The sequence below is a fragment of the Nerophis ophidion genome, linkage group LG07, assembly GCF_033978795.1.
Source record: "Nerophis ophidion isolate RoL-2023_Sa linkage group LG07, RoL_Noph_v1.0, whole genome shotgun sequence".
NCBI classification, from domain to species: Eukaryota; Metazoa; Chordata; class Actinopteri; order Syngnathiformes; family Syngnathidae; genus Nerophis; species Nerophis ophidion.
Genome location: NC_084617.1, coordinates 22075436 through 22102274, shown reverse-complemented (window position 1 = coordinate 22102274; position 26839 = coordinate 22075436). Strand labels below are relative to the sequence as shown.

The 26839-nt window shown below is 39.8% G+C and overlaps 2 protein-coding genes across 2 annotated transcripts; one reads left to right on the top strand and one right to left on the bottom strand.

Moving 5' to 3' along the window:
• The first annotated feature begins 358 nt into the window (after window positions 1-358).
• Window positions 359-26292, top strand: LOC133556065 (polycomb protein suz12-B-like). The gene is made up of 16 exons (XM_061905663.1): window positions 359-1029; window positions 3150-3196; window positions 3276-3340; window positions 15784-15852; window positions 15918-15967; window positions 16049-16134; window positions 16200-16428; window positions 17595-17697; window positions 17770-17875; window positions 19449-19620; window positions 19692-19780; window positions 21939-22082; window positions 22146-22303; window positions 22363-22561; window positions 25117-25196; window positions 25270-26292. The coding sequence occupies exons 1-16, from the start codon at window positions 873-875 to the stop codon at window positions 25586-25588; spliced, it is 2073 nt and encodes a 690-aa protein (XP_061761647.1). The 5' UTR covers window positions 359-872; the 3' UTR covers window positions 25589-26292.
• LOC133556064 (uncharacterized) lies at window positions 11565-13440 on the bottom strand. The gene is made up of 2 exons (XM_061905662.1): window positions 12803-13440; window positions 11565-12672 (listed from the first exon to the last, which is right to left on the bottom strand). Exon 2 carries the CDS (start codon window positions 12627-12629, stop codon window positions 11565-11567), a length of 1065 nt encoding a protein of 354 aa, XP_061761646.1. The 5' UTR covers window positions 12630-12672; window positions 12803-13440.
• Window positions 26293-26839: the final 547 nt, after the last annotated feature.

Below are 26839 nucleotides of genomic sequence, written 5' to 3'. Positions count from 1 at the left end.
ACATGACGGAAAAGGCCAAGGTGCCCACGAATCACACATCTGTGTTTCACAAACGAGCGCAGTGATTGGCTAGCGCACTCGGAAGGCGGGCTCTTTCAAACACACGAACGCTTCTAATTCCTATTAGTGAAGTTTTAGAATTTATTCCACAGAAAAGGTAGTGTCACCAAAATAAAACTCCGAGGTGCAAAACATAAGCGCAAATATTAATAATGTTACACACATGTTTGCATGTTTTCATATATATTACCTTTATAATTAAATATCAAACATTTAGGTTGGTCAAAGCGACAATGTACAGCTTAGTAAAGCATCTTATTAATTTATTTTGAAAACTCTCACCGGATGATTAATTGTTTTTAATACTTCACTGAATGATAGTTGTCTGATTAGTTGATTTTATTGCCGCCGACTAAATTTGGCGAATCTGCCATTATTTTTATGGCATCAAAACTATTCATTTTAAATGTTATTGTTGTGTTTCGAATGTCGGTGTCATTTCTGCTCTTTTGTCGTCTTAAAGCGAGGCGGTAAGAGTTGAACCCAGCTAGCTAGTTAGCTAGCCGGCTAAGGAAGTTAGCCAAACATTTAGCTGTCGAACCGCGTCAGCTCGAGGGAGACATCGCTCTTTTCTCCCGCATTTCGAGCCTCGTCGTCGGCTTTTGCACCCGTCCATTGCCGCGGGAAGCCACCAATTAGAAGCACTTGCAAAAATATACAAAGTTTAAATCTCCTGTGTTGTATCGTAAGAAGATGTTTGTTTCCAATCTGCCGCCGTTTTTATGAGGCGCTGTTGCTTCTTTTTTTTTTGACAAAGAAAGCCGAGCGGGCTTTCTGTCGCCCTTCGCCGGATTATCTTGTTGTTTGGGCGGATGGCGCCACAGAGGCACGTCTCCTCGGTTGGGAGCCAGCCGGTGGCTTCTGGTGCCGCCGGGAGAGCGGACGGACTGTACTCGTCCTCCGAGGGAAAGAAGGCCAACATGCAGCTCTTCCAAGCCGACCACGAGTTGTTCCTGCAGGCCTTCGAGAGTGAGTTTCCTCTCGTAAATCTACTTTTTCCACTTCAATTTAACAATGCACAAGTGAAGTACATGTATATGATTGCTTTTACTGTGTATGATGTCTTGCGATGTACAAAAAAGTACATCATTCCCATGAAGCTGGGTTGGCTTGTGTGTTTCTACTGTCCATCCATCCATTTCTACCGCTTATTCTCTTTGGGGTCGCAGGGGGCGCTGGTGCCTATCTCAGTTACAATCGGGTGGAAGGCGGGTTACACTCTGGACAAGTCGCCGCCTCATCGCAGGGCCAACACACTGACAACACCCACATTCACACTCTAGCGCCAATTTTAGTGTTGCTGTTTTAGGCACAATACCAACGTTAGCAATTTGCAAAATGGGCAACCGCATTTTGCAAATTTGTATAATGCGCAATCTTTTTGCAAATTGCTTCCAGCTATATATTTGAATAATGTGTGGTGCACATTTTTAAAATCAATGGGCGCAAATACATGTTTTTGGTGTCAAAATAATTTATTAAATACTTATGTAAATCTATTCATTTGTAGTCGGGACAATATAACTGAGTATTGCCCTCAAATCAGTCCAACCCTAACCACTATACAGTGGACATCCACGACTAAACAACTGACTAAACTACTACCACAACTTGGTTTACTATTTATAAAATATAATAATGTAGGGTTACTGACTAAACCATCCACAAAATCTCGTCTTAAATCTTGTCTTGCGATATGCAAATTGCTTGCGCACGATGGAAATTACGAATAATCTGCAAAGTGCGCGATATTGGTGAAATGCTTACAACATTGCCAATCAACCTATCCCCAGGTGCATGTCTTTGGAGGTGGGAGGAAGCCGGAGTACCCGGAGGGAACCCACGCATTCACGGGGAGAACATGCAAACTCCACACAGAAAGATTTAACTCCAGACTATTCAGGACCTTCGTATTGTGAGGCAGACGCACTAACCCCTCTTCCACCGTGAAGCCCTACTGTTTTTTGATTAATTTAATTGTACTAACATGTCCTTAGAGACCTCCAAACTTCTCACAAATTAAAATATGAGTTTGACCGCGAAATTTTTATGCCATATCACGATATATATTACGATATTTTGCCTTGGCCTTGAATGAACACTTGATGCATATAATCACAGCAGTATGATGATTATATGTGTATATATTGAAACATTCTTCTTCATACTGCATTCATATTGGCTACTTTTAAACTTTCATGCAGAGAGGGAAATCACAACTGAGTCAATTGACCAAAAGTGTATTTATTAAAGTTATTAAGCAATGGCACAAACATTCAAGTCATTTCCAAACCATAAAGTTCAATATTGTCAGAGACATTTTAAGTGTCAAATGAAAATGAGCTGCATAATAGGAAATCAAATAGTATTCGTCCTTCACTATGTGGTAGGTTACGACGAACGTTAAGAAATTCTCTTCATTCTCTAGCGAGTGACTTTTCAAATGATGCTACATATTGGCAGTAATGCTACTTTTTATAGCAACGCTTTTGCCCCACACTTGACAAATTACGGTTGTCTGTTCGACATATTCCCACTTGAAGCCGAACTACCGCCAGACGATGGATCCCCTGCTGTTTTTATTGGGAATTAAGTCTTCATTTGTTACCAGATCCGCACCTTCTTTCTCTCGTATTCCCACTCGTACGGCTACGTTAGCAGCTATTGTAGCCCAGTCTGCTACCTCTCTGTTGGGCGAGGGCGTATACGTATGTGACTTATGTAAGAATGTGCCCCTGCTTGTCTGTGAGGAGAGACAGGAAAGAGTGAGAAGAGCCTGAAGTGTAATGCCCGCAGCTAAAAGCAACTGCGTGAGAACGTATACCCGAATATTACGATATAGTCATTTTCTATATCGCACAGAGACAAACCACGATATATCGCCCAGCCCTAGTCCCCGGCTTGCCTGGGAACACCTCTGGATCCCACGGGAGGAGCTGAACGATGTTGTTGGGGAGAGGGAAATCTGGGCTTCCCTGCTTAGGCTGCTGTCCCCGCGACCTGACCTCGGATAAGCGGAAGAAGATGGATGGATGGGCTTCACAAATGAACAAATGCTGATTATGGAACTTGCATGTTGATTTTTGCAGAGCCCACCCAAATCTACCGGTTCCTTCGAACCAGAAACTTGATAGCTGTGAGTTTTCATTTCTTCACAACTTTTTTTCCCCCACCTTTTTGACATTGAATTGTAACATTTGCATTTCACTTTGCAGCCCATATTCCTGCACAGAACCCTCACCTACATGTCCCACAGAAACTCAAGGAAGAACAGCAAGAGGTACTAATGTTGATACTTTGATTTGACAGTCAAATGAGTTTCACAGACGCGTGCACTCTTGTTTGACTCAATCAGCTCAGTTACTTAGCAGGCGCATATTAATTCAGTGTTGGCGTTAACACACTTTTCATGTCTTATTATGCATTGAAATCGGAAAGAACATAAAATTCCAGAAGTCCACGCGTTCCCAGGACGTTGATTTTTTATTTTAATTTTTTTTTCACTGATTGTTGCTTTCCGCCAGTGTTTTGTTTTGTTTGTATTTGCCGGGTCAAATGATTAATTATTAATTGACTTCAAAGTAATGCTCTTTCCGTTATGATTTCTTAAATTTAGGTTCGCTGAAAGTTTTATCACAAATACTGCATTTGCGGTATTGGACTCCCGTGTGTTATTGTTTTCGTCATGGCGAGCAATGAATTGGCTTCAGGAGACACTTTTCAACAAATGTCTCACTTATAAAGATGTTTTGCACGCCATGTAAACGGGCTAGGAAAATCAACACCTTTACGACCGGGTGCACTGACTTTCAAAGATCTAGCCTCACCAGGCACCAAGAAACACTCTCCAATTTAGGTCCCTACAGTTCTGTTCATTTATGACCGACGCACAATACTGTTTACACTTTTATACACCTACAACCTATTAAATAAAAATATAGAAAAAAATCACGGCAGCGGTAAAGTTTAGATCCATGAAGGAAAGAAGAAAGTGAATGTATGTTTATAACTGAATAAATGTAGATATGCATAAACAATTGTTTTCTTTTGTTATTTTTTTAATGAATGAATTCAATGTTTATGACAACCTTTTTCCAAAACACAATATTGAATGTGAGATATAACAGGATAATGCATACATTTATCATTTGTTTTGAAAACAGTTACAAAAAAGTGTGAAACCAAATATTTACTGTGGGAACCCCATTTTTGTGACTTGATGGGGTCCCTGTGACCCAGTTTTAAAGATTCCTAGCGCCAACACTGCTGATTGTTTGTAAAGATTTTTCGGATCATGGGATAGGATCACAAGCCAATATTTTATTTTTGTTTACTGGTCGGCTTGAGTGCGATCTTTACCACAGCTGTGTACCAATTTACATGCTAAAGATTGTACTCGTGTGAAAGATTCCTTCAAAAAGGTCATGGAGACAGAATTATTGCATTACCATAATACTTGTAACATGCGGGAGTTTCTTGAATTCCAGGAGGGTGTGTTTTGTTAGCACACCGGCTCCAATTTGAAAGCAAGCTACAATGAACTGTCCACAGTGGGAAGCCGCTTCTAAGTTATTATTGCTCACCACTGTGGTGGAAAATAAACGTTTTTTCCAAGTAGCAACATCAGTGGAGGACTAGAGCAAAATAAATGGCCAGGCATGCTAAACACACCAAGCAGGACAAAACAAGAAGCTAACTGCTAAAATGTCAATATAAAGTAGGAGTTGTCAATACAGCTGTCGATAATAGCGATACCAGAATATTGTCAGTATATAAACAAGGGGTCCTCAAACTACGGCCCGTGGGCCAGATCCGGCCCGCCAGCGTTCAAGATCTGGCCCGCGGGAAGTCCAAAGTAATTTTTTTTTTTATATATATAAATCTTTCCTTTCTAATCCATTTTCTACCGCTTGTTGCTTGTTACTCTCAGAGTCTCCTAGTCGCTCAGGCAAATCACATTGTCTAAAAAATGCATTTTTAAATGGATGACGTGATATCATTCATATATATATATATATATATATATATATAATATAAATAACAGCCTAGCCCCCGGCCAAATTTTTTTAACCCAATGCGGCCCCCTGGTCAAAAAGTTTGGGGACCCTTGATATAAACCATACTAAAGTGATCACTTGGAGTTTTTTTTCATGTTATTACAGAATAATTTCGGGGGTTTACAAAATCAGGGAGTATGTCTCTGGATACAGGGAGGACGTAAGGCCAAAACCCAACTGATTTAAAGGTGCTGTCTGCAACTTCCCCACAGTTACATTTTTCAAAGGAAAAATCACCACCTGGCATTCCATCGCCCCACTATTTGAGAAGGACCGGTTTAACAGAACACATTTGTTTGGCAATTGTCTTTCTTTTTCACAGTTACAAAATTTAAGAAATAAAAAGTTTTACCAGCCCGAATAAAATGATTGGTGTTTACAGCGCCTGCACACATATAAACGGAATCCAAGAGAAGCAACAAACAATTTGAAGTCACATTGTTGTTATGATATAATATACATTCAATGATAGCAAATGCTAGCTATCTAAATTGTTATTATTAGCTAACAACACTTCAAACTAATGCATGTGTTACGTACTTAGGTAATTGTGTCATTACGTGCGAGAAGCCGTAAGAGGGCGGGATATACTGTGTAAAATGCATTGGAAATTTGGCTCCCTCTATGTAAATGTTGCAGACAGCCCTTTTAAATGGGAGCCATTAGTAATTTTTGTTTGTTTTACTTATTGTACACAAGACACTGTATTTTGTTAAAAAATGTCCAAATCAGAGAAATTAAACAATTCATAATTTTAAAAAATGTATTAAAAAAAAATATATATATACATATATATATATATATATATATATATATATATATATATATATATATATATATATATATACATAATATATACTGCCAAAGTATCTGATCAAAACTTAAAATCCAATTACCGGTAGATCTGACGCCAGAAATGCTTAAGAGGACATCTCTGCTTTGTGATAAAATATAGAAGAGTCAATCTTGTTAGGCACTTTATGTGCAATAAAGAGCACAGGTTGAGGGTTCAACTCCTGAAATAAGCCCATTTGCTGCCGGCTATACTTCACCAAGTCTTTCTCACATGGCAGCACGTCAGAGTGAAACAGCTCAGTTTCACTTCCTGCTGCGTATGCTTTAGATGTGAATAAAACACAAAGTATCACACAAAGAACTTCCACCAACCTGCCTCATTGTGTTTTATGTCCAGTGTGAAATCAAAGTGCTTCACGCTGTAAATGAGGACTTGTCTGACTCTTTGTGGCATGTGAGTTGTCCACTTTTTGTGCCCCTGAAGCCTCACTGGGTCCTAACAGGTGTTTTTACTTAGCGCCTCCACGGGCCTTCTTTACTGGGCTTTAGAGGCCACGACAACCCAACTGGTCTGACTTAAAAGTGTCAGACAAGAAAAATGGGCGGAAGAAAATTGCCAGGGAGGGTGATGTCTTTTTTTTTTTCTTTTTGTCTCTGCCTTCAGCAAAGAAAATCAAACACAGTTGTAGTTCAACATAGGTGGTGTCCTATAGGGATGTAACGATAAATACTAGTACAACGATAAACCGCTGTGAAACTCCCAATGGTTAGTATTACCGTTTTTATTAAATGGTAAATTTGATGGTAAAACTGTGATCTATAACACTGATAAAGTCACAGACCGGTAACACTTCTTATTTACTGGAGAGGCAAGCTAGTGCCAGCTAGCCTAAATGCTAACATGAAAACAAAGAGGCATCAACATTTTTCTCCATTAAAAAAATCGTTGCCCGATCTAAACTTCTATTAGTACATTACTGTCTGAGCAGCTAAGATATTTAATTGTGTACACACCCCACAAGCTGTACTCTCTCGGACCAAGATATCGATTCACACTCAAACTCGAAGCTACTTGACAACAGGAAGTGAACTTAAGTGACGCACCCAACCCATGTTTTTTTTCTTTATCATTAAAAAACCCCGTCAACTTTTATACATCAGAATCAGAAAAGTTTTTATTGCCATTGTTTGAGAACGGGTTCACAAACTAGGAATTTTACCTGCCGCAATCGTGCAACATAAAAGACATATGACAGAATAGAATAACAAAACGGAAGAAGATTAAACACTCAATCAAAACTATTATTGTTATCATACAACATATTTCTTCTTTCTTTCTTTCTTTCGTTTTTTGGTTGATTTCGAACATGGACACACTTACAGTAGAGTACATCACACAATCTCTTATCATTTCTCCATACATCATGTCCGAAAAGGAGTAAGAAGAAGCAAAGCTTATTTAATCCTACCCCTTTCCCACTTCAGAGCGTTTACAAATATATACATTTATTTACGGGCTTCTTTTTGTTTTTTCTTCTGCCAAGAAAGTATATTGTGTGGCTTTTTATTTATTGGATTTGGTTATAAGTTTGTTTGAGTTGTTTTTCAGCATATTCAACAATATTGTGTTAGTAACGTGATAATTTTGGTGACTAACCGTGATATGGAATTTTCATATTGTTACATGATAGAACTTTATAACTTTTTTTCTTCTGATCTGATACAGATATTGGAGCCTTGGCTAATACCAATTTTGATCTGATATCAGAAGGAATCATGCATACTTTTATTATTTTGTAGAGTGGAATCTTAGAAAAGGTTTGAGCAAGTAAAATTAGTCCAAGAACAATAGTAGGTATGAAAAACAGTAAAATATTTATTATTAACCATCAGCCCTAACTGAAGTAGAGTCAGGGCTTGGCGATTATATGATTGGATTAATTTGAGTTTGATCATGGTGATCGGCTGTTAGCATATTTTCTCGATCAATCATGGCGGAAATGTCTGTTAGAAGTTACCGCTGTAGTAAACAGTAGGGAAGCAACAATGCTTGGTATAATTCTGCATGGAAAAAATCCACTTTTATTGACCGTGATCTCGTGTGTCTGTGAATGTGTGTGTTTCGATACGTTTGTTTGGGAAAGTGTGTCCGTGTGTGCTACCATCTCGGTCCACTGTTGTGAAAGTCTGTGTCCTCATGGCGTAATTAATGTTCTATCACGTTGTGCCTCGTCCCCTTACACAGTTGTAAGTGCAGCTCAGATGAACAAAATAAATATGTCTAGCACTAGCATAGAAGTTGAAACACAACATTTAAAAAGAGCAGCGACGTTAGTTTCACTCTCTGCTGCAACTCACCAGTAATCCTGCTCTGAATGCAGACTTGCAAGCACTCACAAAACGTCTATGTGATTGTATTGGTCCCGATTGGGAGTAACAACACACCCACTAATTTAATCAGAATAGGCATTGTAGCGGTAAAGTCCTATACTTTTAGTGCTACTGGTTGCCGAATATAAGTGAAGCTAGTTCAGACGTGTGCAGCCGGCTAATAATTGATGTCCAAAATTGTGTCCATGTTTAACAAAAATATTTAATTTCATAAGGTCACATTTATATAACACATTTTGTACAAAAACAGAAAATACAAGGGAGTAAACAAATACCAGCCTGGCACATTCAAAAACTGTTGCGCCTATACTCAGCAACCCCTGAGCAAGATCCCGACTCCTCCCTAAATAGACAGGCTCTTGGCCTTGGAGCCAACCCCTTTAGTGACGTCATCAATTTGACAGACAGAAAGTGTATTTGGCTCTAACACACCAGCCCCTAATTGCTACTGGCGTGATGAACAGAGCAATTCAATTTGAAATAAATAAAACAAAAATAGAGCCATAATACTAAAACAAACACTCTTAGGGTTTTATGTTCCCTTTTTGCAATAATGCAGTTATTTTACTCCATGCCTTCACATAGAAGGCATATCTTGGTAACTGGTCTTCAGATGATAATCATTTTTGTTTGCAGACAAACTTTTTCCATTTGTCCACTTTTGTCGCTCTTGTAGCAACGGTAAATATTCATGAAACCACCTGTTCCAAAAATATTGACTCTGCCTCCATTCATAGCCTGCATTTCCTTATGCACATCCACTACTGGTGATCTATTACCAACAGTACATGTAGACTGTAGCTGTCTTCTTTTCCTACTCCTTGCCATCAGCTTTCTTCGTCACCTTGGGGGTAGGAGAGCTTTTCTTCTTTTCAGTTTCCTCCTCTTCTTCTTCTCCCAAAGGACTCTCGGGGTCGTTTTCTTCCTCTTCTTTCGGGGAACTCTTCTCTTTTCGGACTTGCCATAGTCGCTGTCCTCGTCATCTTCCACCATGAAGTCTTCATCACTGCCAGACTCATCAGGATCCAGGTAAGCTTCCTTTGGGCCATCCTGCTCTTCATCCTCACGGCCTCCGTCACCCAGAAGGATTTCCCGCTGTTTCGACAAGGCCTTGGAGACTGCCTGGCGTATTGTTCGCATTCGACTGACTTTTCTTTCATCGTCACTGTCATCTGCGCCCCGTTTTCTTTTTGATGTCTTCCTGCTGGGCTTCTCTATCTTGGGCTTCTTTCCCTTTTTTGACATATCGTCTTGATCTTTGGAACCCTGCTCATTGAAATCATGCATGTACTGGTTCAAAAGCAGTTCCTCCAAACTGTTAACAATTGTGCGGTTAACTAACTGTGGGGCTCCCATTATGCGTGTCATTGCCTTGTAATGGCCCATTAATTACCCACCCCAATAGGGTTCTGACAGCATAAGGTCCATCTCCGTGGCTGTTAATCACCTCCCGTGGTTCTATTAACTTGGAGGCGTTGGTACCAATTAACAGGTCCACGTTGGCAGTTATGCGAGGAATTTTGATGCCTTGGAGGTAAGGCCACTTATCAAGTTCTGCCTCACTAATCAGATTGTTTGTGTACACGGGCATTTGCCTTTGAGTGAATAAATGATAAATGGGTTGTACTTGTATAGCGCTTTTCTACCTTCAAGGTACTCAAAGCGCTTTGACACTACTTCCACATTTACCCATTCACACACACATTCACACACTGATGGAGGGAGCTGCCATGCAAGGCGCCAACCAGCACCCATCAGCAGCAAGGGTGAAGTGTCTTGCTCAGGACACAACGGACGTGAGGAGGTTGGTGCTAGGTGGGATTTGAACCAGGGACCCTCAGGTTGCGCACGGCCACTCTCCCACTGCGTGAAGACATCAGGAAGCTCAGAAAACTTACTACAAGTAAGCTCAGAGATTTACAGACCATTTACAATGCTGCTCGGGACCACCTTACTGTGCCCCATGGTGCGCAAGTGGATTTTTGTTTTTCGGCCTTCTGTGTTCAGCCTGTTCACCAATTGTTCAGAACAGAAGGTCCCTGTGCTTCCTGGATCTAGGAAAGCATATGGCTGGACTATCTTGCTGCCGTTTGAGTATTTTACTTGAACGGGCAGGATAGGTAAAATTCCATATTTGCCAGCCCCTGTATGGCCACAAGTAGATGATGTAGTGCAAATATCTGCTTGTACCTTTTGGAAGTTGGCTATTTTCTCCACTTTCCAGATGCCTCCTGCCAATATGTAGCACTTTAGAATGCGTTTTGTTGCAGTAAGAGCAAGTGATGCGGCTGTCGCAACTCTTGCTCAGGTGCCCTGTGCACAGGCAACCAAAACACAGGCCTTTTTCCTTTTAAAAAGTCAAGCTTTTCCCTGTGTGCCTTATTTTCCAGTATCGGACAGTGCTCCAATGCATGTTCACTTTTACAGTAAAGACAGGAGGTGTTCACACATTTATTGAGATGTGGAGCCGGTTTAGGTCTAGTGGCAACTGTCACATGAGTTGCGAAACTGTTCCTTCTGTGCTGTGATTTGCTTTGATGTATAGGCTTGGGTTTGGTTATTGTTTTATTTTGAGGGATGTCCTGAATGTCACCATAGACAGGATCTGAAGCAATTCTGCCCTGCTGTTCAATGAATTTCACAATGTCTGTGAAACAAGCACGTCGCTTTTGTTGGTCAACAATGTCGGCTGCTTTTCCTCTCCACTGGTCCCTTAATTTGTATGGAAGCTTTTGTATGAGCATCTTCATGCTAGCTGGCATGTTGAGCTCGTCCAAATACTGCAGCTCATCCATGGCATTGGAGCATTCTCGCAAGTACAGTGCAAAAGCTTGGAGATTTTTTTACATCTTCAGACCTTATGTTTGGCCATACCATAATTTTGTCCAGGTAGGCTGCTGTTATTTTTGAAGGATTTCCGAAGTGTTCCCTTAGTAGGCGTTTTGCTGTAGCATAGCCTCTCTCTGTAGGCATATAGAGGCAACTGCGCACCAACTCTCTGGGCTGTCCTTTGGTAAACTGCTCCAGATAATACAAGCAGTCACCACGATCATTGGTTTTTGCCTCTATACAATACTCAAAAGCTTTTATGAAAGCCTGAAATTGCAATGGGTCACCTTCAAAAAACGGAATTTGTCTGTGTGGAAGTAATTGGGAGGTTTGTGCTTGAACCAGTAGTGTCATCATTTCATTTTGCCTCTGTAATACAGTGTGGAGTTCACCTGGTATTGTGTTGCCTTGAAATGATTGAGATGCTTGAGGTCAATTTTGCCTTGATTGGTTTTCCACAGGATCCAAAGTTGACGAGCGAAGTGGTTGGTTGTTTGGTTGAGGGTGTGAATGGACCTTGTTTGGGGCATTCTTGGCTGTGTGAAGCTCTGAAGGAGCAGCTTTAACAGATGGCTGAAGTTGTTGTACAGGCCGGGTAGGCACTTTTTTCGGTTTTGTCCCTTGCCTGTAATAGGACTCCATTCCATCAGACTTTTGGCTTCTGCCAGAAACACTGGCTTCTTGGAGGACAGACAATTTAGCATTGTGGGCTGCTATTTCAGCATCCAACTCCATTTGCTCCTTTTTTCTCCTTATGGCCTCTGCTTGTTCCTCCTGTTCCCTCTTTAGAGCTGCTGCCTGCTCTTCTTGTTTCCTCTTTAGAGCTGCTGCCTGCTCTTCTTGTTTCCTCTTTAGAGCTGCTGCCTGCGCCTCCAATGCATGGATCTCTTTTAAAGCAATAGCATGGGCGACAAGTGCTGCCATATCTGCCTCTGCTATTATGCGAGCAGAAGAAGTGGAAGACATTTTGCTTTTGTTTGAGACTGTGGATTGAATGACCTTTGATAAGACAATAGATGGAACATTTGAAATGCTGTTGTGGGGTTGTACACTTTCATTTTCAAAACCATCAACAGCGGAACTCTTATTTTCAACCTCATCATCATTTTGAAAACACATCAACCTGTCAACCTTTTCAATAAAACCATCAAAATTCAACATTTTTGCTTTGTACCATGTCTCATGTTTAGTACTCTCATATTCTGGCAACAGAGACAACAAAGTTATGTGCACTTTTCTAATTTCATGATATAAATCTATAAACCTGCTAAATTCCTCCTTTAGCTCATGTGAACGTGTTTCGTCATTTATCACAGCAATGACCCCCTCTTTTAGTATTGAGAGTCTTTGCAACTTTGATTTTCTTTCCCCCTGCAAACTTTCAATTTTGTGACTTAGAGCTTTGAGTGTCATTTTTACCTTCAACCCATTGTCCAACATTCTCCTGTTCAGCCACAGTGTCCCCTTGTGGCTGTTTATGTTCATCAGCGCATGCATGTGCTCCCTCCTCCTCCATTTGGAAAAGTCAAAGTTTGTCAGCCTGTGCGCAAGTGAAGTCAAATAGTCACCAGTAAATTGGAATTTTCAACATTTGTGTGCACACAAATATTGGCCAACACACAACAATGGCCATTTTTTTTTTTTAAAGTGGGCGCGCCGCTAAAACATACCACACTCAACGCTGTGGTATCGGACCAAGCACTTGCGCGGCTTGGTCCGATGAGATGATCTGCAGGTGCTCCTGCTCCTGCTGCTGCTGTCCCCGATGAGCGACCCTGTTGCTCTCCAGTGGGACTCGGGGCTGTCGATGCTGAGCTTGATTGCAGGAATGTGCCCGCCGCTTCGCCAATCCGTTTCCTCCGCCGCCGGCTGCCAATCAAACACTGACAGTGGCAAGTGCGATCCTCTTCTTAAACAAGCCTCGCAGCTTGTTGCTTCCCAATAAACAACTCGCCTTTAGGTGAGGCAGTTTTTGACTTAAATGTAGCGGTAAAGTCCTATACTTTTACTGCTACTGGTTGCCGAATATAAATGAAGCTAGTTCAGACTTGTGCAGCCGGCTAATAATTGATGTTCAAAATTGTGTCCATGTTTAACAAAAATATTTAATTTCATAAGGTCACATTTATACAACACACTTTGTACAAAAACAGAAAATAAAAGGGAGTAAACAAATACCAGCCTGGCACATTCAAAAACTGTTGCGCCTCTACTCAGCAACCCCTGAGCAAGATCCCGACTCCTCCCTAAATAGACGGGCACTTGGCCTTGGAGCCAACCCCTTTAGTGACGTCATCAATTTGACAGACAGAAAGTGTATTTGGCTCTAACAGGCATTTTTATATCTTAATATTTTTTAATCAGACTTTTTGTTTAGGTGTCTGCAAAGATTTCTCTCCTCTGATATAACATGTACTAAAAAAAAAAATGTGTCCCTGTTGTTGGAGTTAAAACACAATAGTACCGGTATTTTAAAAAAAAAAAAAGTAAACCTCTGCAGACAGAGACTTTGTGTTTTTTTTTGTTTGTGGATGAACAAAAAACATTTTGTTCCTGACATAATCATTGAACTTGTTTTATGTGTTGGTGCACATTATTTTACAGTACCTCAAATTCAAACTGCACTTGTTTGAGATGTTTGAGAGGCAAAAAAGTTGTTCTCTTTACCCCTATAAAACGTACTGAAAAAGAAAAACTATGGCTTTATAATGAGATACGAAATGTAGTGTGGGTTACCTTTACTGTTGCATCTCTAGAAAACACAAATATAGACAGAATGACAGTTGTCAGCTGTTGGCCGGAAACCAACATTGAATGACCATGACTTTCAATCCCTCAGACTGCACTGTATAAAAAACCGACATCAATCTCTAAAAGATATCACCACATGGGCTCAGGAACACTTCAGAAAACCACTGTCACTAAATACAGTTTGTCGATACATCTGTAAGTGCAAGTTAAAGGCCTACTGAAATGAGATTTTCTTATTTAAACGGGGATAGCAGGTCCATTCTACGTGTCATACTTGATCATTTCACGATATAGCCATACTTTTGCTGAAAGGATTTAGTAGCGAACATCGACGATAAAGTTTGCAACTTTTGGTCGGTAATAAAAAAGCCTTGCCTGTACCAGAAGTAGCAGACGATATGCGCGTGATGTCACGGGTTGTGGAGTTCCTCACATCTGAACATTGTTTACAATCATGGCCACCAGCAGCGAGAGCGATTCAGACCGACAAAAGCGACGATCTCCCCATTAATTTGAGCGAGGATGAAAGATTTGTGGATGAGGAAGGACTGGAAGGGAAAAAAAAGACGAGGGCAGTGGGAGCGATTCAGATGTTATTAGACACATTTACTAGGATAATTCTGGAAAATCCCTTATCTGCTTATTGTGTTACTAGTGTTTTTGTGTGATTATATGGTCGTACCTATATAACCTGAAGGTCGGCCCCGCACCTTTCTTCAGCACCAGTCGACGGGTGGTGGCGATGCCCAACTCTGCCCTTCGCAAAGGACCCTCTTCGAAACACAATCTTTCGAAATGATCACTGCATAATATACTGTGCTTTGTGTGTGTGGTCCAATCCAACCGTGTTCGCTTGACATCTCTGTTCCATAGTAAAGCTTGACTGTCATCTTTCGGGAATGTAAACAATGAAACACCAGCTGTGTTTGTGTTGCTAAAGGCGGCCGCAATACACCGCTTCCCACCTACAGCTTTCTTCTTTGACGTCTACATTATTCATTGAACAAATTGCAAAAGATTCAGCAACACAGATGTCCAAAATACTGTGGAATTATGCGATGAAAACAGACTACTTATAGCTGGGAATGATGCTGGAACTAAACGTCCTCTACAATGAGTGATGCCACACGCACGCGTCATCATACCGCGACGTTTTAGCATGATGCTTCCGCGCGAAATAAAAAATTGCAATTTAATAAACTGAACCGGCCGTATTGGCATGTGTTGCAATGTTAATATTTCATCATTGATGTATAAACTATCAGACTGCGTGGTCGGTAGTAGTGGGTTTCAGTAGGCCTTGAAGCTCATGACGCAGTAAGTTAAATGATGTGAATACGTTTGTTACTGGATACTTTCTAATACACTTCTGCCTTGTAGACTCTATGTGTATGTAATACGCAGCTTTAATTATTGTATACTTGTTTATATTAGACTGATTACTATGTATGTCTAGCTTGTGTGCTATTGTGTACTTAGCCGTTGTTTAGCTGCTAGCTCCTAGAAGCCTATAGCCTAGCATGTTTACCTTTTGTAAATAACTGGATTAAAATAGAAGAAATTGTGTGCATATTGGAGGACATTTAGAAGTTAACTGGCTGTCCAGTTGGGCACAAATAAACACGCTGCTGGACGGCTTGTATCGCACACGATGTCACACACAAGTAAACACTCTGTAGGACTGCTTGTATCGCACATGACAGCTCACTTTTTAAAAGCAAGCACATATCACAAAGTTTAAAAAAATATATATATTGGATCAATATCAGATCGAGATTCCTCTGGTTCAAAAGCAGTTCAGCAGCTTTTGAAAAATGTAACTGGGAACAAAATGGCGTTTTAGCTTGTGAACATTACAAAAGTTGACCAATGCTCACTAATGCCTGCTGTGGGTGTGCAGGAAAAGCTCGAAGGTGGACAATCTGCTCTTCCAAGTGCAAAAGATGCGAGGCGAACAGGAGCTGAACAGGTAAGAAAGAAGCCCCGCCCTGCTGGTAGAATGTTCTAATTAGAAATATGACGTCGTTTCACCAGTTTGGCATCAAACCTGCAGCTCACCTTCAGCGGCTTCTTCCATAAAGCTGGTAAGTTTGTGTGTCGCCCGCTCTGTGCCTGATGAAGCTTATTGACTCGTCCGTTTCAGTCCTGCTTTGTGTGGTTGTCAGGGAAACCGTCTCAGGACTGCGAGAACGAGCAGAGCTCCGTCTCTCTTGAGGTTCTGCTGGTCAAAGTCTGCCACAAGAAGAGGAAGGTTAGCATCATCATCATTTTCGCTTGCACCAGATCATGAGCGTGCCCAACTTACTTCCTGTCCAGGACGTCAGCTGTCCAGTCAAGCAGGTTCCGGCCGGCAAGAAGCAGGTCCCTCTTAACCCAGACACCAGTTCTAGCCCAGCCAAACCCGGAAGCTTGCCCACTCTGCTGGTCCCGAGCAGCGAGTTTGAAGCCAGCAACTCTCACATCTACAAGTCCTACTCGCTGCTCTTCAGAGTGTCCCGGCCTGCGTACTCCTGCTCGCCCATTAAAGCAGAGTCCCACCACACAGGTGAGATAACACGCAGCACACCACGGCTGTTTAAACCTTTTCCACTGAGGGCCAAACACTGACAAAATAAATGTTGCAAGGACCATTTTCATATTTCATATAATTTTTTTTAACTTTTAGGGTTCCCCTCAAGAAGGGCTCTCCATCATAATATATATTTTTTTAACGCTTACATCTCTAGATCAGTGGTTGTCAAACTTTTTCATCAAGTACCACCTCAGGAAAAACTTGGCTCTCCAAGTACCATCATAATGACCAACATTAAAATACAGTAGAGTAGTTGGTATTATTCATTAAAAACAAGGCAGGGTTTTTTTTTAACAAGTATATTTAATATTTATATATTATATAGGAAAATAAAACACTGTATTTTAATCAAGTGATTATTTCGCATACCACTAGATTGAGCCCGCGTACCACTTGTAGCACACATACCTCAGTTTGAGAATCACCGCTCTAGATGAACTTCAGATCTGTTGATATAAAGTTGTATTTTTTAAATATTTTTTGACCTTTTTGTTATAGTAACTCTTGTTTTTATGGCAAATATGCAACATTTCCCACAAAAAAAATGTTCAAAGTGGAATATTTGATGTGAAGTAAGTAGTCTTAAATAAGTAAATAAATCATAACATTGAGTTATTTTTTGAGCAATGACAGTTTAAAAAAAATCCGACTAAAATTATCAAGGTTTCAACAGGGCCCCACTTGTAAAAGTATTAAAAATAAAATCTATTTTTTATTATTTTTACTTTGAACAGTCTGTCCGTTGATTATACATTTTTATTATTTTGTTTTATGCTTTTTTGTCATATAATTTTTTTTTTAATGGCAAAAACACATAATTTGCAATATTTTCCCCAAAAACTGTTCTAAGTAAAATATTTGATGTGAAGGAATTGGAGCCATGTACAGGTCAATATTTTTTTTGAAATGACAGCTTTGAGAAAAAAAAAAAGAACCTCTATTGCAACTCTTAGAGTCAACATTGCAACTTTTTTTTACATTACACCTGTTTGCTCTTTTATTCCACTTTTTTATGGCTCTTTTAAAAAAAAATAATTTCAGAATGTGCCTAGGGCTGTTAAAAGTTAGACTTTGGAAACCTGCACTCATTTAAAGTCCAACTTACTTGATTCTCATATATTTGACATGTCCCTGTCCAGAGTTGACCGAGGAAGTGACGCACAGGAAGAGGCGGAGCTCCCCTCTGAGGGAGGATGGAGAAAGCACGCTGGTGGCTCAGATGACGGTCTTTGATAAAAACAGGTGAGTCAGAAGTAAAAAAAGGTGTTTTTGACCTCAGTAAGAGAAAGTCAGACGGCATTTTCTCTGCCGCAGACGCCTGCAGCTGTTGGACGGCGAGTATGAGGTGTCCATGCAAGAGATGGACGAGTGTCCTGTCAACAACAAGAGAGTCACCTGGGAGACCATCCTGGATGGAAAGGTGGGATTGTGAGCTGCCGAAGTTGGTGCTAGTGTTGGGAAATATCAATGATATCAATTTGGCCGACTACAGATTTGAATACTGTGTTTATATCCTGATAATGAAATATTCTGGCTGTGCCCGCAAATTTGACAGGGACAAGCGAACAAAGGTGTCCTGCACAATCCAACGCTACTTCTAAGTCAGTAACCCTTGCCTTCATAGTGGCAAATAGTAATTTTCTACAAGTAATATTATCACTGGAGGACGAGGAATAGCTAAAAATGCTACACTACACACTGTTTGAGGGTATGCAAACTGTTAACAGGGTTTCTGCAGCTCATTAAAAAGCATTTAGTCAATAAATGCATGTAAGGCCTTATATCAATCAATCAATGTTTATTTATATAGCCCTAAATCACAAGTGTCTCAAAGGGCTGCACAGGCCACAACGACATCCTCGGTTCAGAGCCCACATAAGGGCAAGGAAAAACTCACAACCCAGTGGGATGTCAATGTGAATGACTATGAGAAACCTTGGAGAAGACCGCCGTTGTGGTTGACCCCCTCCTCCCCTTCCCACCGGATGCAATGGCCGTCGAGTGGGTCTAACATCATATTGTGAAAGTCCAGTCCATAATGGATCTAACATAGCTCGTGAATATAAAGAAAAATGGGTGGATTGATACAAATATTATAGTCAGTAACAATATGGTTTATTTTATGAGTTTACAGGTGAAACAAAAAAAATATTATGCAAATGTTTTAGTCCAGCAATTAAATTTACAAGGTGATACTAATGCTAATGTATGACATAACACGCAACTCAAGACATTTCAGACCTTCTTTGTTTCTTTTTTCATTTAAATTATTATTATAACTATTTCTCTATCTTATCTATCTATCTTATAATTATTTACAATGGATGAGTAATCTTACTCTTGATTCTAAACATGTTCAATATTTATATTTGACCTACTTACAGTTTACAACCTTGTCAAAAGACATGAAATCATTTGTTTGTCTCAAAGATTATCAAGACTTATGTCAAGCTGACCTTTGGCACCATGTTCTATATTTTGGAGTTTCACCTGTATGGTCGATACTACAGTGATTAGTTTGATATATTCATTATCCACAAACTGGAAAGGAATTTAAGGTTAAAAAACAAAGGATTTAAATCAAAATCAATAGTAAGAAATGACTTAAACAATTGATATTGTTACACCACCAGCCTTTGTTTTTGTCTAATTATGATTGTCATTAAAAACTGAATGATCTTCAACATTTTCAGTATTATCACTGGCTCGTTATGCAGATTTGTAGTATCACCAAAAACTAATGTAAAAGTATCAAAAATTGTATATTAAATGTAAAGTTTAACAAAAGTGTAGATATAATTGTTATAGCACAGATTAACCCGATATTAACACGTAGATTAATAATATTTTTGATAAAATAATACAACATTGTAGGCGTAAGCAGCTAAAATAGGAGCCTTTGTAACCCCTTTTGAAAAATGTCCTCAAATATATACCATCAAATGTTATTTGGCACATGATGATATTGCCCGCTAAGACAGGTGTTCTTGCAGCACCTGCCTGCGTTAGAGACCTTCTCTCAGGGCCCCACGCTGCACTTCACCCTGCGTTGGACCACCGATGCCTCCGAGCGCCCCACCGCTCCCGTCGCCAAGCCTCTGGCCACCCGGAACTCCGACGCCAACCAGGAGACCAGGACCATGCAGCGGGCCGCGCACGCCCCTGGTGAGCGAGTCGACGCTAGTGACCGACCGAAACAAGATGGCTGACCTCAACTGACTGATGTTTGCATGCAGCGCTCAAAGAATCCATCAGTGACAAAGTTCAAACCAGGAGAGATCACATCGCAGCAGAACCACTGCAGAAACTCAGGATCTTCTACCAGGTAGGACTCATTGCTCACATTTCAACCGCTTAAGTAGTTCTTTTAACATTCTGCCCCATATACTGAAAATACTATTACAAAAATAACAAAAGGCTGCCATGCAGGCTGTTTTTTTTTCTTTAAAACTGTCATTGCTCCAAAAATAACAATTAATCAAAATCAATGTTAAAATGATTGACCAGTTCAAAGCTCAAATTACTTCACATCAAATATTGCACTTTGAAATTTTTTTGCAAAAAATATTGCATAATCTGTGTCTTTGTCAAATCAAAAACTTCTGTTTTCTTTGACAAAAGGACCTAAAATTAACAAAACAACAACAATAGAAACTTATAATTGATAGATCTTAAAGTTGATGTAGAGATTTAAGCATTGAAAGTAGAAAAACAAATGGATTACTTATTTTTAACACTTTTATGAGTGGGGCCTTTTTGGATCCCCAATATTTGTAGTGTTTGTTCTTTTTTAACTGTCATTGCTAAAAAAATAATCATGAATCAAAATCAATGTTGTTATGAATTATTGACCTATTTAAGACACCAATTACTTCACATCAAGTATTCTACTTTGAAATATTTTTGGGGGAAAATATTGCCTATTTTGTGGCTTTGCCATATAAAAACTATTTTCTATGACAAAAAGGTTATAAAACAAAAATAAAACATAAAAAAAGGAATAAAAACTTATAATCAACATATTGATCTGAAGTTCCGAATAGATTTAAGTGTTAAACTATCTGTGTTGGCCCTGTGATGAGGTGGCGACTTATTCAGGGTGTACCCCATCTTCCGCCCGAATGCAGCTGAGAGAGGCTTCAGCACCCCATGCGACCCTGTAAGGGACAAGCGGTAGAAAAAGGATGGATGGAAGTAAAACAAAACAAAAAAATAAAGATTCATTATGAGTGGGGCCCTTTTGGATCCCCAATAATTTTACGGGGATTTTTTCATTTTTTATTTAAAAACTCAAAAAATAACAATGAATTAAGTGTTGTTATGAATCAATTTTGTTATGAATTATTCACCTATCTAAGGCTCCAATTACTGCACATCATGCAATGGAATGTTTTGGGTGGTAAATATTACACATTTGATATGTTTGCCATATAAGAAAAAAACTGTTTTACATGACAAAAAGGGCTTAAAACAAAAATATAAATGAAAAAAGGAATACAAATATATAATTGACTGATAGATCTGAAGTTGATATAGAGATGTAAGTGTTGAAAGTTTTAAAAAAAAAATAATATATATATATATATATATGACTGGGGCCCTTTTGGATCCCTCAATAATTTTAGTGGGATTCATTTCATTACTCAAAGAATAATAATGAATTAAAATCAATATTGTTATGGATTATTGACCTATTTAAGGCTCCAATTACTTTAAAATTAATATTCCACTTTGAAATATTTTTAGGGGAAAATATTGCATGTTTTTTGGGTTTGCCATATAAAAACGTTTTCTATGACAAAAAGGGCGTGAACCAAAAAAAGTAATAACTTATAATCAACTGAAAGATCTGAAGTTGATCTCGAGATTTAAGCGTTTAAAGTAAAAAAAAAATAAAAAAAATTGTATGATTTGTTGTCTGTCTATCTGTGTTGGCCCTGCGATGAGGTGGCGACTTGTCCAGGGTGTACCCTGCCTTCCGCCCGATTGTAGCTGAGATAGGCGCCAGCGCCCCCCGCGACCCCGAAAGGGAATAAGCGGTAGAAAATGGATGGATGGATGGTATGATTTATATTTAACACTTTTATGAGTGGGTCCCTTTTGGATCCCCAAGAATTGTAGTGTTGTTTTTTCAATGGTCATTGCTCAAAAAAATTATAAGAAATCCAAATCAATGTTATGTATTGACATATTTAAGGCTCCAATTACTTTACATCAAATATTCCATTTTCACATTTTTGAGAGGGAACATATTGCATTTTTTTCCCATTAAAAGTTGACAAAAGGGCATACAACTTAAGATCTTAAGTTGATTTTAAAATTTAAGCATTCGGAAAAAACATTTATATATTGTCTTTGTTTTGAAAATGATAAAAATCAAAATGGTTCTGCGTGCTTTTTTCTGTGTGCGGCCCTCAATGAAAAAAGTTTGGACACCCTTGGTGGTTCATGACGTGTGCGTGTGTATGTTTGTACGTGTGTAGTTCCAGTACAAAAACAACACTCGTCAGCAGACGGAGGCCCGGGACGACCTTCACTGTCCTTGGTGTACACTGAACTGCAGGAAGCTCTACAGTCTCCTCAAACACCTCAAGCTGTCCCACTCGCGCTTCATCTTCAACTACGTGGTCAGTGAAAACACGCTTCACCGACATCACGTGACCAGAGACTTACTTGTGCTCGCTTGTCAGCCTCACCCTAAAGGAGCAAAGGTGGAGGTGTCCATCAACGAGTGTTATGATGGCTCCTACTCTGGGAACCCTCAGGACGTCCACAACCAGCCAGGCTTCGCCTTTAGCCGGAACGGGCCCGTCAAGAGGGCAGCGGTGTCACATGTCCTCGTCTGCAGGTACGCCGCCACTTCCTGTAGCGTCCGCGCAACCCCAACCCGCTCTGTTGTCCGCCCAGGCCCAAACGGACTGAGCCGAGTCTGTCAGAGTTCTTGGAGTGGGAGGATGGCGAGCGGGAGCGGCAGGGAACGTCCATCAGCGGACACAACCGACTCTACTTTCACAGCGACAGCTGCGTGCCGCTGCGGCCTCAGGAGATGGAAGTGGACAGCGAGGACGAGCCAGACCCCGACTGGCTGAAGGAGAAGACGGTCAAGGTGAGTTAGTGTCACCTGTGTCGGAAACGTCTTGGCGTTCGTACAGGGGCCGTTCTAAAAATACTAACACAAAAAAAACATAATAGAGTGGAATAATCATTCAGCTCAATGTTATGAATTTTTGACAAATTCAATTACTTCACTTGAAATATTTTGGGGGAGAATTTTGTGTTTGCGCCATGTAAAAAACTGTTTTATTTGCCAAACTAAAACAAAAAAAAGGAATAAAAACTTATAATTGACGGACAGACCTGAAGTTGATCGAGATTCAAGTGTTGAAATTTAAATAAAAAATATTATCACTTTTCTTAACACTTTTATAAGTGGGACCCATTTTTCTCCCCAAGAATTTGTGGGATTTAAAAAAAAAAATTTTAAATAAAAATAAAAAAACATTAAAATATATATGTATGATTTATTTATTTTTAATACTTATTAGTGTACCGGTCTTTTCCCCCCCTTTTTTTATAATAATGAATTCAAATCAACGATGTTATGAATTATTGACACATTTAGGCACAGATTTAAATAATATTAAAAACTAGTTTTGTTATTATTTGACACAAATAATTTTTATGACAAAAAGGACATAAAACTTTTTTTTTTTTTAATTATAATTGAAGGACAGACCTGAAGTTGATCTCCAGATTTAAGTGTTGAAACAAAGAGTATCACTTCTTTTTAATACTTTTATGATTGGAACCCATTTTTATCCCCAAGAATTTTAGTGCAATTATATAAAAAAAAAAAAAAATTTTTTTAAAAAGCCTAATTTCTGAAAATAATTTGTAAACATCAGTATTATGTATTATTGACCAATTCAAGGCTCCAATTACTTTATAACAAATATTCCACTTTGAAATATTTTTGGGGGGAAATAATTTTTGGTTTGCCATATAAAAAACAAAGGTATCTTTGAAAAAGAGGTCAAAGAACAAACAAATAACTAATGATAATACATTTTATAATTGACAGACAGATCTAAAGTTGATCTGAGATTAAGTGTAGATTCCTAATGAAGCCTTAGCTTGATGCCCTTCTTTTTTCTCTTGCCCCGCTTGCTGCGGAAACAACAAACAAAAGTCCAGACGCTCCTCTTCGTTTTGTATCGTTTACTTGTCAACTTAATCATTCAAAACGTAAAACAATAACGACGTGGGAACAAATGAATGGCAAAATAAAGGGAGTTTGTTACAGTAATAAAGAGTCAGAAAAAGTAAGAGTAAGTTCAAAAAACTGCGTGGCTCGATCCCACCATACCTGACTGCCATTACCCATAATACCTTGTGTCCAAAACCATATTGTCTAACAGATCCTTCCACCATATATGCAATTAAAACAGTTACGTCATCAAATTATTTAGACAAATGTAATAATTACAAATAAAGTGTACCTTATAATTATTCTAAGCATGCATATAAAGTAAATAGTCCCATTTTGGCAGAACAAACATGAAGCACCTTCCATAAAATGTAAATTGACTTAAACAGCATTTAGGCTCCTGCACTAAGTGTTGAAAGTAAAAAATATATGTATGATTTATTTTTAACACTTTTATTGTGTTATTATTAGTGTATTTCCTCCTTTTTTTTTATTCATCCATCTTCTTCCACATAGGGTTGTGGGGGCAATAGCCTAAGCAGGGAAGCCCAGACTTCCCTCTCCTGGGGGATCCTGAGGCGTTCCCAAGCCAGCCGGGAGACATACCGTATTTCCTTGAATTGTCGCAGGGCATATAGTATGCGCCTGCCTTGAATTACTGCCGGGTCAAACTCGCTTCCCAAAATAATTAGCGCATGCTTAGTATTACCACCTGGTCAAACTTGTGACGTCACGAGTGACACTTTCCCTGTCATCATTTTCAAAATGGAGGAGGCTGATTTTAATACCGGTACTTAAAAATTGCATAAAAGGAAGATTAAGAGCTATTCAGTAGGATTTAATGTCCAAGCTTACATCACACTCAAATCTTTACTGCATACCTTTGGTAAGTGCCGGAGTGAGAAGAGGTTTTAAAATAATTAGCGCATGCTTACTTTTACCGCATGCCTTTGGTAAGCGCAGGAGTGAGAAGAGGTTTTAAATTAATTAGCGCCCCGGCGGCAATTCAAGGAAATACGGTAATCTTCCCAACGTGTCCTGGGTCTTTCCCGTGGCCTCTTACCGGTCGGACATGCCCTAAACACCTACCTAGGGAGGCGTTCGGGTGGCATCCTGACCAGATGCACGAACCACCTCATCTGGCTCCTCTCGACGTCGATTTTTAAAAGAAATAATTAATTCAAATTAACGATATTATAAATTTACACATTTTAACATATAACATGACTTTTAACATTTTTATGCCCGACCCACCCTCCAAGGTCCCTGGGACCCCAACTTGAGGGGACCCTCACAGATTAGAAAAAATAAAATAAAAATGTATATATAGTATTGGTATACATATCAAAATGGCCCCGTGTTAAAAAAAAATGCAGCCTAACATGATGAACTATTATCAAATATACTAATTAATAATCCACACCCGTCCTAATGAGTCGCTCCGATTGTTGCAGCAAATCGAGGATTTCACGGACGTGAACGAAGGCGAGCAGGAGATCATGAAGCTGTGGAACCTTCACGTCATGAAACACGGGTCAGTACTTGTTGTCGCTTCGCCACCGTACCATCCCAGCGTGCTCACCAACAGTGTTCTGATTGGCCGGCAGCTTCATCGCCGACCACCAGATGAACGAGGCCTGCCTGCTCTTCACCGAGCTGCACAGCGCGCACATCATCGAGCGCAAGCTGTGTCGCAACTTCCTGCTGCACCTGGTCAGCATGCACGACTTCAGCCTGGTCACCACGCTCACCATCGACCGCGCCATGGCCCGCCTCCGCCTCCTGCAGAACCACCGGGCCAGCGAGGACCACCACCATGAGGACGAGGAGGAGGAGGAGGAGGAGGACATGTGGGAGACAGCTGTGGAGTCTCACTCTGAGCTGGACATGGACCATGAACCCACCTGCAGGTCTGCAATAAAGTGACCATGTCAGCGCAAACGACTTGTGGAGCACCACAAACGTCCCGCTCTTTCCTCTCACTTCTTTTTCTTTCTTTTCATCTGCTGAACTGAAGCAGTATTCTTTGGATACAACATACTTCTCGTTTAAAAAGGACATTCCAGTCAAAGAACTCTGGACCGGCAGCGAGGAAATTCCTTTGGAAAGTGTTAGAAAAAGTGCCTTAAAGCTGCATTCTTCTTGGAGGCCAGCAGGGGGTAGCCTCACTGTTTGAAAACAAAGGTGCTGATAAATAGAAGTGTCACAAAGTAAGGCTCTCACTTCAGTTTTTTCCTTCAAGAGTTCCTGATGTGCAACATTAGTTTCTAGTTCTTTATGTTTTTTTGTTTATTGCGTCATATGAAAAACTACACAAAGCCAGTGTTATTCATGTATGGCGGGTACTTCTTGTGGTTGACACGACCAAGTATTATTTGTAGTAAACGTGCAAGATTTAAGTTGTGGGGTCATGCGGATGCCATCACTTTATTAGGAAGTTCCCGAGCATGAAGAAATGTGTGCTCAGCACTTTTTGGTTCTCCCAAACTCCCATCTTTGGGTTCCTCCTCCGCGAGACCAGCAGGAGTTTTTGCACAAGTTGTCAGCAGCGGCGTGAAGCAATAATGTCAAAGCAGCCAGATGTCAAGTTCCAATGGTTTTCCAATAAAAGAGCACATGTGTACACTTTCTCTCTGTCACACCTAAATGTGCATTTTAAATGAGCAAACCGTTTTAAAACTACATGCTGACATCCTGTTAACGCAACTCAAAGATATTTGATATTTTTGGGAAAATAAGTGAAAACTTCGATTAAAATGAGAGATTTACCGATTATTGGTGTCCATGTTTGACAAATATCGGTATTGCCTTTGTCTTACAACTCAACAGATTCAATATGCACATGATACCAGGATTTAGTATTAAATTATTGACATAAGTAGTACTCAAGCTCTGCCTGAGAAGTTTATTTTGCTCAAGCCAAATGTATTTTATTTTTAAATTCTCATTTAAGAACAACTACTCTAATTGTCAGCCATTTGAGTTCTTGTGAGAATTCTTCCCCAGTGTGCTCACACTGCCAAGCTCCCCTTCTCTCCTCCACAGCAGGAGTTCTCAACCTCTTTGACCTTGGGGCTCAACTTTTCCACTGCTAACTAATCTTAGTTGTGTCTAAATGATATGAAAGCATGTGTTAATCACAAAGATTATTATTTAACACATAAACCTTAGGCTTAG

Bases quoted from the DNA above. Each gene is read 5' to 3' on its own strand.
- LOC133556065 (XM_061905663.1), top strand. From the start codon at position 873: ATGGCGCCACAGAGGCACGTCTCCTCGGTTGGGAGCCAGCCGGTGGCT. The intron at 1,030-3,149 runs GTGAGTTTCCTC...TGATTTTTGCAG, and splicing joins GTTCCTGCAGGCCTTCGAGA to AGCCCACCCAAATCTACCGG. The intron at 22,562-25,116 runs GTGAGTTAGTGT...CGATTGTTGCAG, and splicing joins TGAAGGAGAAGACGGTCAAG to CAAATCGAGGATTTCACGGA.
- LOC133556064 (XM_061905662.1), bottom strand. From the start codon at position 12,629: ATGCATGCGCTGATGAACATAAACAGCCACAAGGGGACACTGTGGCTG.